Source organism: Equus asinus, chromosome 8 (genome assembly GCF_041296235.1).
Source record: "Equus asinus isolate D_3611 breed Donkey chromosome 8, EquAss-T2T_v2, whole genome shotgun sequence".
Classification (NCBI taxonomy): domain Eukaryota; kingdom Metazoa; phylum Chordata; class Mammalia; order Perissodactyla; family Equidae; genus Equus; species Equus asinus.
The window spans coordinates 52027568-52040582 of NC_091797.1; the positions used below are offsets into that span (position 1 = coordinate 52027568).

Here is a 13015-nt window from a genome sequence, read left to right on the forward strand (position 1 = left end):
TATAGAGTCAATGCATTCCAATCAAAATCCCTGAGGCTTTTCTGTCGATACTGACAAGCTGATAAAATTTACATGGTTACATAAAGGACCTTACAATAGCCAAAACGATCTTAAGAAAAAGCCACAGGAACTTACACTACCTGATTTTAAGACTTACGATAAAAATAGAATAATCCAGACAGCAGTGTATTGGGTAAGCATAAACAAAGAAATCCGTGGAATAGAGTCCAGAAATAGACCTACATGTCCGGCCAACTGATTTTTGGTAATAGTGCCAAGATAATTCAATGGAAAAAAATCGTCTTTTCAACAAATGGTACTGAACAACTCAATATTTATATGAAAAAAACTGAATCTTGGCCTATACTTCACATCAAAACCAAAGTTAACTCTAGATTAGTGATCTAAATGTAAAGGCTGAAATTATAAAGCTCCTCAAAAGGGCCAGCCTGGTGGTGCAGCGGTTAAGTTCACACGTTCCGCTTCAGCAGCTCGGGGTTTGCCAGTTAGAATCTTGGGTGTGGACATGGCACCACTTGGCAAGCCATGCTGTGGCAGGTATCCTACATATAAAGTAGAGGAAGATGGGCATGGATGTTAGCTCAGGGCCAATCTTCCTGAGCAAAAAGAGGAGGACTGGCAGCAGATGTTAGCTCAGGGCTTATCTTCCTCAAAGAAAACATAGGAGACTATCTGTGCAAGTTCTGATTTCTGATTTCTCAGAAAAGATACAAAAAGCCCTAAGCATAAAAGAAAAAATGGATAAACTAGGCTTCAAAATTAAAAACTCCTGCTCAACAAAAGACCTATTAAGAAAATGAAAAGGCAAGACAAACAGTGGGAAAATATTTAAGATACATATCTCATATCCATATTACATAACTCCTACCAGACAAATCCAACTTTTAAAAAAGTCTTGGACAGATATTTCTCCAAAGAACTACTATGAATGACCCGCAAGCATATGAAAAGATGCCCAACATCGCTAGTCATCAGGGAAATGCATAAAACCACAATGATAGACCAGTACCCACCCGCTAGAATGGCTAAAATTAAAAAACAAAGTACCACCACCAAATGCTGTAATATGTTACAGCAACTGTGGAAAACTATTTGGCAGTTTCTTAAACAAACATAAATTTGCCCTCTGACTCAGCAATTCCACACCCAAGTATTTACTCTTACGAAATGAAAACAAAGGTCTACAAAAACGCTTGAACAGAATGTTCACCATAGTTTTATTCATCACAGCAAAAATCTAAAACAACTCAAGTGCACTTCAACAAGAAAATAGTTAAGAGAATCGTGGTATATCCATAAAATGAATCACTACTCAGCAATAAAAAGGAAAAAACTACTGATCCATGCAACAATATGCATGAATCTCAAAAAGAACTTTACTCAGTGAAAGAAACCAAGCACAAAGAGTATAAATTGGCTGATTCCATTTTTATGAAGTTCAAGATCGGGCAAAACTCTGCTTAGGGCATAGAAATCAGAATAGTGGTTGCCTCTAGGAGGAGGGAAGGAAATAAGTGGAATTTGTTAGGATGGTGAAAACATCATGTAAAGATCTGTGCATATAATTACAGGATGTAATTATACCTCAATAAAAAACAAGATGCAGTTTACATCTATTAAAAACACTACCACTCAATGCAGGTAAGGTTTATATAAAATGATCACTGAGCAATAGGTCTTCAAACCTTCAAAAGTAGTTTAAAGGGGGCCGGTCCCATGGCCTAGTGGTTAAGTTCAGCGCACGCAGCTTCGGCAGCCCAGGTTCAGGCCTCGGGTGCAGACCTACGCCACTCAACAGTGCCCATGTTGTGTGGCAACCCACATACAAAATAGAGGAAGACTGGCACGGATGTTAGCTTAGGGTGAATCTTCCTCAAGCAAAAAGAGGAACAGATGTTAGCTCGGGCAACTCTTCTTCAGCACAAAAATAATAAAAATAAAAATAGATCTAATAAAACTGTATTTTGAAAAAGTAGTTTAGATATTTGAATCAAGAGCCTTAAAAAACGTGCCTACCCTAAATATGTAATCAAATGCACTTCAAAAAGTTCCAGTAGGATAAATCAATCATTAAGAGTGATTATCTGTTAGGGTGGGAAGGAAAAGATTGTTAAGAAAGACTTCCACTTTTATTCGTGCATGTGCATGTCTGTGTGTGTGTGTGTATACATATATTCAATTTACTTTTTTTAACCCCTGAGATTATATTCATGTAATACTTCTGTAAAATTTAAAACAGTAAAATAACTCCCAAGTGTTCATATGCTTTTTCTCATCTCACTTCGCAAAAGCTTCCAAATATTTTTACAATAATCATGAGTTGCTTTAATAATATTTATATCTTAAACCCTAGACTTTTAAAAACTTGAACATAAACTTTATAAAGCTTTTCATTCATTCTTTAAAAGGGAAATATTTGAACTAAGAAAATATTTTGCTGATGATGATTGTACATCTTTGTGAACATACCATAAACCACTGAATTGCATACTTTAAAAGGTGATTTTATGGTTATGTGCATTATATCTCAATTTTAAAAAAACAAAAGTATTTTACTTCTGAGATTACAATGTCTCCTATATTCTTTAATGTACTGAAGGAACTAGGGACATTTGAGCAGACTAATGCTTTAACACATTAAGGCAATTACACTTTTAAACACTAAGTAATTGCCAAGTGTCAAAAAAGGCACTTTATACCAGGTACGGCAGATTCCCAGTTGCCCACACATATCCATTAATCCCTTCTTCCTTACTAACAGGAGTGTGATTTTGCTTGATATTGCAACATGCTCAGTTATAAAATATTTTCTCCCTTTGTCCTACAGTTATTCAGAGTAGCTGCATGATTCTGTTCTAGCCAATGAGATATAAATAGAAATCCACTGTCGGAACTTCCAGGAAAGCTCCTGATCTCCCAATAAAAGAGGGAAAGACTCAGCTGGTACTCTCCTCCCGCCCTTTGCCTTTCCCCTCTTTTCTGCTTAGCATTTGGACACGACGACTGACAGTGCAACAACCATCTTGTGGCTGACCCAAATTTTGGCTAAATCACTGTCTGGCAAAACTGGAAACTAGAAGGACACTTCCATGGGCAACTACACCAACCCTGGACAGACTATTTCCAAGCTGCTTATGATGAGAAAAAATAAAATCCTTAATTGGTAAGCCATTGTAGTTGGAGCTCTTTTATATGCAGATGAATAAAATTCTGAAACAATGATCAATACAACAAATGAAAACTATACATCATTACTGACAACTAAATTAACCTATCAATTAATTCCAAAGGGAAACCAACAGAGATCATACCTTAACAGCAGTGTTTGGTTTCATACCACACCGGTAGGTCCTTGCTATGTGTGGAGTAAGCTGGATTTCCTTGGTAAGCTGCCTCCATTTTCTACACTCGGGTTTTGTACATTGAACCTAGACGGAAAGTAGTAAGTCAAGGTCAATGAGTTGCCTAATCTCCAGCTGACATTTTTATCCTCTACCACTCACTCTGTCATCTTCTCCATATGATTTGACCAAGCTTTCAGCACTTCTAAGTACTCTTTCTTCCCCTTGCATCACCGCCACCCACATAATCCACTTTTACCCCATCCGGGTAATTTCTGATTCAATACTAGCTCAGGCACCAGGAAAGTGCAAAGGGGATCTGACTACTGCTGTCAGAAAGATTTTCCAGCTCTAAGCCAAGGAAATAATCAGAGTTAAGTTTAGTTACAGTTAGAAAGCATACACACTAAATGTAACGTGGTCTCCTGGTTTGGATCCTGGAAGAGTAAAAAGACACTAGTGAAAAAACTGATGAAATCCAAACAAAGTCTGTAACGTAGTTATTACTACTATACTAACATTAATTTCTTAGTTTGACAAATAATCATGGTGTGTTGTATGATAACATTAGGATAAACTGGGTGAAGGATATATAGGAACTCTCGGTACTATGTTTGCAACTTTTCTGTAAATGTAAAATTGTGCCAAAAGATTTTATTTAAAATAAAAGTATGCAGATATCTATATGCAAAAGAATGAAGTTGGACCACTACTTCACACATATACAAAAATTAATTCAAAATGGATCAAACACCTTAATGTAAGAGCTAAAATGATAAAACTCTTAGAAGAAAACATGGGAGTCAAATGTCATGACCTCAGATTTGGCAATGGATTTTTAGATATGACACAAAAGCATAAGCAACCAAAGAAAAAATGGGTAAACTGAACTTCATCAAAATTAAACATTTGTGCACCAAAGGGCACAATAAGTGAAAAGACAACCTATAGGAGAAAATATTTGCAAATCACACATCTGATAAGAGTTTAGTATCCAGAATATATAAAGAACTCTTACAACTCAACAAAAAAAGACAAACAACACAATTTAAAAATGGACAAAAGATCTGAACAAATATTTCCCCAAAGAAGATATACAAATGGCTAACAAGCACACAAAAAGATGCATCAGTCATTAGGAAAAAGCAAATCAAAACCACAATGAGATACCACATCATACCCACTAGGATAGCTAGAATCAAAAAAAAATGGAAAATGAGCTGGTGAGGATGCAGAGAAATTTGAACCCTCATACATTACTGGTGGGAATGAGAGATGGTGCAGCTATTAGGTAGGAAAAGAGTTTGGCGGTCCTTCAAAGAGTTAAGCATAGAATCACCATATGACAATAACAATTTTATTCCTAGGTATATACCAAAAAGAATTGAAAACAGGTGTTCAAGCAAATATTTGTACACAAATGTTCATGGTAGCACTATTTGCAATAACTAAAAGGTAGAAATGACCCGAATTACTATCAACAGATGAATGGATAAATAAAACGTGGCAAATCCATACAATGGAATATTATTCACCCATAAAAAAGAATTAAGTATTAACACATGCTACAACATGGATGAACCTCAAAAACATTATGCTAAATGAAAGAAGCCAGTCGCGACAGGTCACATACTGCCTGATTCCTTTATATAAAACATCCAAAATAGGTAAATCCATAAAGACAGAAAGCAGATTAGTGGTTACTGGGGGCTGACAGGAGAGAGAAATGAGAGGTGACTGCTTAATGGGCACAGGTCTCCTCTGTGAATGATGAAAATGCTCTGGAATTAGATAAGAGGTAGTGGCTGCACAACATTGAGAATATACTAAACGCCACTGAATTGCACATATTAAAATAGTTAATTTTATGTTATGTGAATTACACTTCAGTAAAAAAATTGTGCAAGAGAAGCTCAGAATTACCTACATTAAAAAAACTGGCAAATCATTTATTAAATGATGATATATTTACCTTATATACGCAATCACTAAAACATATTTTCAAAGAATGGCTAAATGGAAAAATAATATAAAGTTAAATTAATAAAAAAACAAAGTTACCAAAAACTTATATGCAAAGTATGATTTTACACCTAATTAGGATTTGTATATAAAGCATGGAATCGTGTTTAAACATACACATAAAAATACAAACAGAGGGGCCAGCCCAGTGGCATAGTGGTTAAGTTCATGCACTCTGCTTTGGCAGCCTGAGGTTAGCAAGTTCAGCTGCCAGGAGTGGACCTAGCACTGCTTGTCAAGCCATGCTGTGGTGGCATCCCACATAAAATAGAGGAACACTGACATAGATGTTGGCTCAGGGCAAATCTCCCTCACCAAAAAAAAAAAAACAATTGAACAGAAAAAAAAGATCAGAGAGATATGTACCAAGCTTAGCAACAGCTACCACCAGCTGGTGGTGAGTCTTTAGTTTCTTCTTTATACTATGTTAAATTATCTAAGTTTTCTACAAAAATAAAAAATGTGAATTGCTTTACTAGACATAGAACAATAAATGCAGTAAGAGAAAAAGATTTGCTGAAAATTGGTATTTTCATCCAATGCTCTTGCTTTTAGCTCCACAAATGTTTCAGAGAACAATAATGGGTTATCCTTTTACCCAGTAGGGCAGCTGCTGGTCTGCCATGAAAGCTTTGGGACTAGGTTCAGTTTTTCCATTGCTAGTCCATATTTTTTTCCACGTAGTATACTTGTCATATCCATCCTTATGGCTGAAAAAAAAAAATAATAAACATATCAAGTTAATCAGGTTTTCAAAACAGAAGGCAGGTTAATAAATCTTATGTAAAGGACTTAACTCGCCATATTATAAGGAGGGGGAATGTTATTCCAGCACCCATAAAACGAGTTGTCAGTTGAGTATCTGAAACTATTAAGAAGGGGTGGCTACCTGTCCAGAGCCTTCTAGTCGTCAGCATCCTCCCCAAAATCTTTGCATCCCTCCCCACGCACCGTCACACAACAGCAAAGCAGCTCCTAGATTTTTCAGAACTTGCAGACTAAAGAAAACAACTGTCTCACAGCAGATATTTTTTGAGCCCTGAGCGTGCACACACGTAAGCACGTGCACACACATGCATACTATGTCATCAAAGTTCTGGCACAACTGTAGTCAGCACAGGCATTGACTGAAATGGTGGAATAATTCAGTAAGCCTGGAGGCTCAGTCTTAACTGTCTGACTCCCTCCACTGCCCCTGCCACTGTCCCCTCCACCACGGAAACCTCAAACAATTAGCGAACAAACCTTCTGTAGTAATGGTCAAAGCATTCATTACAGAAATGCTCCCCACAGGAGAGGTGATACCATCGAGATGTGTAGCCATTTTTGGCGCATCTGAAAACAGCAAAAACATGTAGCTTTGGTGACAAATAAACATTTCTTCCCACTTTTTTTTTAAAACATGGATCAAGCACCTCCTATGAGCCCATTTTGCATTATCTCCACTTAGAATCCTAACAACAGGGGAAACAAAATGGATGAATGATACATAATAAGACATGGTGAGGACACAGGGACTAGACCAGTGGTACCTAACCCAGCTGGCTGCACCTCAGAAGGGCCTGGGGCTTTGGAGTTTTATCAAGACGCCCTGGAGCAATGATAGCGTTTTACGACATGAAACAAAGGGTGTCACTGTGCTTGGTGTAAGGTGCGTGTTGAAGGAGAGAAGCCCAGTCTCTAGCAATAACATCTGACCCAATACTGAACAGTAAACAAGTCTGGCCAACTGGAATCTGACCACTGAGCAAGCAATCTGACAAACATAACCTGTCAAACAGCCAATAATGTAGTAAAAGAATGAAATACAATGCCATTATGAACACTAGCACTTCACCTCTCTGTGATTAAAAAAAAAATATGCGATTTTTTTCCAGGTTGTATTGAATCTTAAGCCTTAATTGAAGACTTTTCTCTAGAAGTAAAAAGTCATGCTTGGGTCATCCTAATAAAAATGGCAAGAGTGCAATTAGCTACAGAGTTTCAGTGAGACCTGTATATGTCTATTGGAAGAGGAGGTATGTTATATGAGGGAGAGCACAGAGAAAAGTAAACACATGGTGGTCTTACAGGGAGCTCAAGGGTTCTCTCTACCGTCTCCCCACCTCTTACCCTATCCCACCTTCAACCCCCCCAGAGAGGTACAGCTATTGTCAGTCGGATTTGAGGACACTGGCCACTATGCAGAGCTGATAAGGCTAGGTCTAACAGGAGGAGCATATAAGAGGGGGTGGTGTGTACAGAATATACGAGTACTGTCTCTATTATTAGATGACTTACAGTACGTATATCTATCTTTAGGAAAACTATCTTCGAGGATGATGGTTCCCACAAAGAATGCTCTCACAGGCAGGAATGTGAGGCCAAGACACACCATCTAAACAGACCTTTCAGAAGCACTTGCAAAGCACACAGGACACGTTGCTGTACAGCCCGCCTTTTCACATTTCCTGTACTTCTTCTCTGACCCACCGTCTTCATCCTCGTCTGTTGTCTCTGTTGCTTTTTTCTTTGCCTGAGGAAGAACCAGCTGAGGTTAACCTTTCACTGGCATAGTCAAGGGTGAAGGTGGTGGAAGGTTTATTACTGAAATCACTTCCACGTTAGGAGGAGGTCTAAACGTGAAGGTCAACGACATCGTGGCAATAGTTTAGGAGCTGACAATACAGCAATTTTCCTGAGACTGCACTGCGTAAATAATTCACTAACTTGCTAGAAATATAGAAGTAGCACTTTAACAATAGGTCTCTGAGCAGAGAACTAAAATGCACATGAGGCTTTCTTAGGAAATAGCTGCGATCAGTCAAAATAAAAGCCACTCTCAAATTAAGATTTTTTTTTTTCCTTTACTTAGAGCAGCTACATCCTCTCAGTACTGCAGATGAAAAACCAGGTGATGGATAAAAACTGGACTGTTGGTGGTGAACACGATGCAGTCTATACAGAAACTGAAATATAGTGATTACACCTGAAATTTACACAATGTTATAACCCAATATGACCCCCATAAAATAATTTTTAAAAAACTAGAAAAATTCTAGAAAAAGAATTACACCATTCAATATTTTTTTTAAAAGCCCTACAAAAGAGATGGCAGCAAGTAACCCGCCAACAGCACCCAACCAACTACAAGCTGAAGTCCAAATTCCTGTGAGTGACACAAGTCAAGTATGAGCTGGCCCCAGCTCATAGCCTGGAGGCAATCACACAGCTGCAATTCTATAAACACCCATGCTGATTTATGCTCTATACCTTATCTTTGCTGTTTCTGCTGCCAGATATGCTTTTTTCTACATACTATCACTTTATTGCACTGGACTGTGATTGTCCTGGGGTGAATTTCTCCACTAGATCGCAAATTCCTTGAGGACTGGAATTATATCTTTTCATCTCTAATTCTTCAGTCTCAATCATAATAATGCCGTGTGCTCAAAACAGATGCACTGAATGAATGAATGGCTAATACCTGCCTCCCGGAGCTCCTCAAAGGAAGGCTATCCGGAGAATGATCAAAAGATGCTTTTTTCTTTGTCCTCCCCCGTGGAGTTGCCATTGTATCAGAAAGTCTGCAAAAAAGAAAAAGAAAAGAAAAGAAATAATTAAATATTAACATCTGCTAATACTTTCAACACTCTGGAGCAGTGTTATTATGTAATTTTGTAGGTAAGAATATATGCTCTGGGGGCTGGCCCAGTGGCATAGCAGTTAAGTTCGCATGCTCCACTTCAGCAGCCCAGGATTCATGGGTTTGGATCCCAGGCAGGGACCTATACACTGCTCATCAAGCCATGTTGTGGCTGCATCCCACATACAAAGTGGAGGAAGACTGGCACAGGCGTTAGCTCAGTGAAAATCTTTCTCAAGCAAAAAGAGGAAGATTGGCAACAGATGTTAGCTCAGAGCCAATCTTCCTCAACAACAACAACAAAAGAATATATACTCTGCAGTTAGATTGCCTGAGTGTAAAGCCATTGCTTTCAAGTTACTTAAACTCTTTAAGCCTCAGTGTTCTCATATATAAAATGTGCATAGCAAGAGTGTACCACAGTACTGGAGTGAGGATTAAGTAAGATAACCTATTTAAAGCACCAGGCCTGTCATATTACAAGTATTCAACAAATGTTATCCATTAGTAGTATGTACATTTCAAAATATAAAAATGAGAAACACACCACACAAATGACCAACAAACAAATTACACTATCTTTCTAAAATTCAATAAGTAAAAACACCTAGTTTTTGTCTGTTATGTTCCTCTCCATCTTACTGTGTCTTCTTAGCAGTTCCTGAATTTTGATCTCTTATTATACTTTAAAAGGAAAACTCACTCATTCCTTCCCAGTAGAACTCAACAAATAAATCTCAGGCACACTGTACAGTCACTACTGAATATGGGAATCTGGGTTAGAGCGTCACTGGTATCTTCTACTGAAAAAATGTTATGAGTTCTCAAACTAGTCTAATAACAGCACAGTTACACAAATATTAAGAACCAAAAGTCTACAAGAAAATAATGCATAGTAATCATGAATAATTAAGAGTTATCAAGTATTTTTCCAATTAAATTAGATAAGGAATGAAAGATGCTTAGCATAAATAAGTACTCAATAATATATGGATTCTACAATTATCACACGTCTCCTCCCCTGATCCAGCATATTTACTACACACACACTTACAGAAAATGATAGCATGAAAAATAAATAGGATATACCTATGGATAAGGAATTTGAAAGTGGAAAAGTGTTATCGTAAGATACAAATTTCACATATATAATCTCGAGCTTTGAGAAAAGCTTTGAGGAGCTTGTAATCCTAATGTTTCACATCTCCGGGTTGTTCCAACATTCATTAAGAGCATTTTTCATGGATTATTAACATCATGTGAAAACTTTCAGTATGCCATCCACATCGACTTTGAGAAATTTTGATACCAACGTTATGGATAATTTTCCTTTGACTCAGTCTTCATTTTCTCAAAACCATTTTGTTAGTTGTGAACACGTAAAGCCTATACATATTCTGAAATGCATTATAGTTCTTCAAGCATTAAATAAGTTGCCATTTAGTTCTGCAGCACTCATTATACTGCCACACAAAGCGCTAATCATGTTTAAAGTATTACCGTCTATCTATAATTGTTAGACCCAAAGAAGGCTTTCGGGATCACATTTGTAGTTTCCAAAGGCTGTCCAATCTAACAAATCTCTTTATATAAAAAACGTATCTCACATTATTCATAAAATGAACCACAAATAAAGCATATGTAAATATGTAAATGTACAGTAAATGTAAGTGTTGCAGCAAAAATACTTGCATCTAATGCGGGGAACGTAAATAAAATTAGCCTAGGTTTGTGCAACATTTGACCCTGTCATCCAGGAATGCAAGAATTCCCAAAAGAAAGCGTAGTTTCTGGAAATTTCACCAAACATTTTTAATCCAACTGTATACTGGAAAATATGTATTTAATTGCAATAGAAAATAATATATTCGGGAAGTCGTTAAGAGGAAACGAAAATATCAGCTACAAAAGCCATTATTGTCTATGCTATCTGGGAAAAATATAACTGAAGATTTTTAGGACAGCACATTTTTTACCTTTAGTTATACAATTAATAGTTATGTACCCTTACCCTTTTTTGACACTTCCTATAATTCTGTACTTTCACTATTACTGAGTTCTTGTCGATTAAAATGGAGGGAAAAATTTTTAAGTAAAGTTGGAAGGACTACATTTATTGCGCTTTTAAATACAATCTTAGAAATGCTGATCAAAGTGTCATTAAAACAAACTAGTACACTGAAAGTGCTTTCCCACCTGGTTTTTCAAATTAACAAACACACCTAACTTTAACTATAATCAACTTGTTTCAGGTTCAATGTGATTTTATAAGCGTATTTCTTCCTAATTTTAAATTCATAGCTTTGGTTTTCTTTTAATGTGACAAGAGAGAGAAAAACAGTGGGGTTTTTGGGGGGTAAATATGTAAGCGGATATATCAATGTCTAGATTTCTATTTTAATAATTCCCAGGATTTTTTTCTGAAGTAGCTTATTCAGAAAGTTTTTTTTAAAAAAACACACAGAATTCATAAAAATACGAATCAAAAGGACTCCAGGTTGGGATAAAAATTTACAGTGATGTCAGCATAATTTCTAAAAATAGGACAGACTACTAGAAACTTCTTCAGAGACCAGAGAAACAGGAATTTCCCTTTGGGCTGCTTAAAATACGGCAGGACGAGCACCTGACTACACTCACACTAATGAAATTTTCCGAAATATGGATCCAGTTCAACTGCCTAAATGTTTTGTTGACTACTTTCTCTGCCTGGAAGACAATGAATTATTGATGGTCATTTTCCCACGTACCTCCTGAAGAAACCTCTCCACTCGCCTTTCTTCCACTAAAAGAGAGATTTTTTAAACACAACCAAACAAAACGCAAAAGCCTTGAGTTGTGTGCGTCTATGTGGAGCGCCGGATCTCCACGCTCACCCAGGGAAGGCTGGGCCTCCATCTGGCTGGGTTCCATGTCACCGAACCCCAACTTTCTACAGCTGGGCCTGCCTCTTCCTTCCTCTTTCACCTGCCAGCTGCCAGGCTGTTGACTAACACAGCTACCGTAATCGGGCCGCCCCCTCCGGGTCCCCAGTCCCGGAGGAGTTACCCCAGCAACCTGGCAATGCTGATCGTGTCTCGGCGCGTGCCGGCTGCGCCGGAGTCTTACTACAACACCTGCGAGGCTGTGCCGGCTGGGCGCCGCCACACTACCGGCTGGAAAGAACACGCGAGGGAGTTCCCACACCCGGACTATGGGTTTCCCCCCGCAGCAGACGCTCCCCAGGTGACAGGGCTCTGACAGCCCCCAGGAGGGAGCCCCAACGCTCCCTGGGCCAGCTGCAGCCGCCTCGCTTTCCGAAAAGCTTTCTCGTCTCTTCTCCGAACTCGGAGAAGCAACAGCCTCCGGGGCTCACCTTTGCGCTGAAGAGGTGCAAGGAGTCGCGTGGAGAAGGCACCGCTGGACAGAAAGGAAACATTGTAGGGGGGTTAGGAGAGACCCGCAACACGCGAGGAATTGGGGAACGCGGTCTCGCAACACCCCAGCCTGAGAAGTCCCCCTTCCGCGGACGGGGATCCCCACCCCGCACCCCGCTTCCAAGCCGGGGAGCGAGGTCTCAGCCCTCGGGCACGCGTCCACCGCCCACCCGGGCGAGGGGCGCTGCACAGGGGGAGAGGGAGAGCTTGCACCCCAGCTAAACTGCTTTGTGCAGAGCTGTCACCCGAAATCCGCCGCCGCCCCCACGCCCGCCCCAGGAGCCGCCGGCCCCCCACCTCGGAGCGCCGGCGAGACGGTGCGCGCCGCCTCGGGCTGGGGGCGCCTCTCCGGAGCCGCGCGCCGCGAGCACAGGACAGCAGGTTCCGCGCCGCGAGCCGCAGCCTCCGCTCGGCCGCCGCCGCCGCCGCCGCCGCTTCCGCCCCTGTCACGGCGTGACCCGGGGTGGGAGGAGCCGGCGGGCCCAGGGAGGAGGACGGTCCCCGCCTTCGCCTTCGCTGCGGCGCTCGCCCCGCCCTGGCCATTTCCGCCGCTGCGCAAGCCGGGGCGCCTGGGGAGGGGGCGGGGCCTG

At 39.9% G+C, this 13015-nt stretch overlaps 1 protein-coding gene across 2 annotated transcripts in view; it reads right to left on the reverse strand.

The window, feature by feature from the left end:
* KDM1B (lysine demethylase 1B) overlaps positions 1 to 12982 on the reverse strand; it is a 48148-nt gene extending 35166 nt beyond the window's left edge. Inside the window, exons 1-7 of one of the 2 annotated variants that reach the window (XM_014857687.3) lie at positions 12723 to 12959; positions 12365 to 12408; positions 8851 to 8950; positions 7772 to 7899; positions 6630 to 6719; positions 5983 to 6094; positions 3333 to 3449 (exon numbers count right to left, since the gene is read on the reverse strand). In XM_014857687.3, coding sequence (XP_014713173.1) covers positions 3333 to 3449; positions 5983 to 6094; positions 6630 to 6719; positions 7772 to 7899; positions 8851 to 8937 — 534 coding nt within the window. In that variant the 5' untranslated portion in view covers positions 8938 to 8950; positions 12365 to 12408; positions 12723 to 12959. Of the gene's footprint in view, positions 1 to 3332; positions 3450 to 5982; positions 6095 to 6629; positions 6720 to 7771; positions 7900 to 8850; positions 8951 to 12364; positions 12409 to 12722 lie in introns of both variants that reach the window. The other variant, XM_014857688.3, reaches the window with a different exon arrangement.
* Positions 12983 to 13015: the final 33 nt, after the last annotated feature.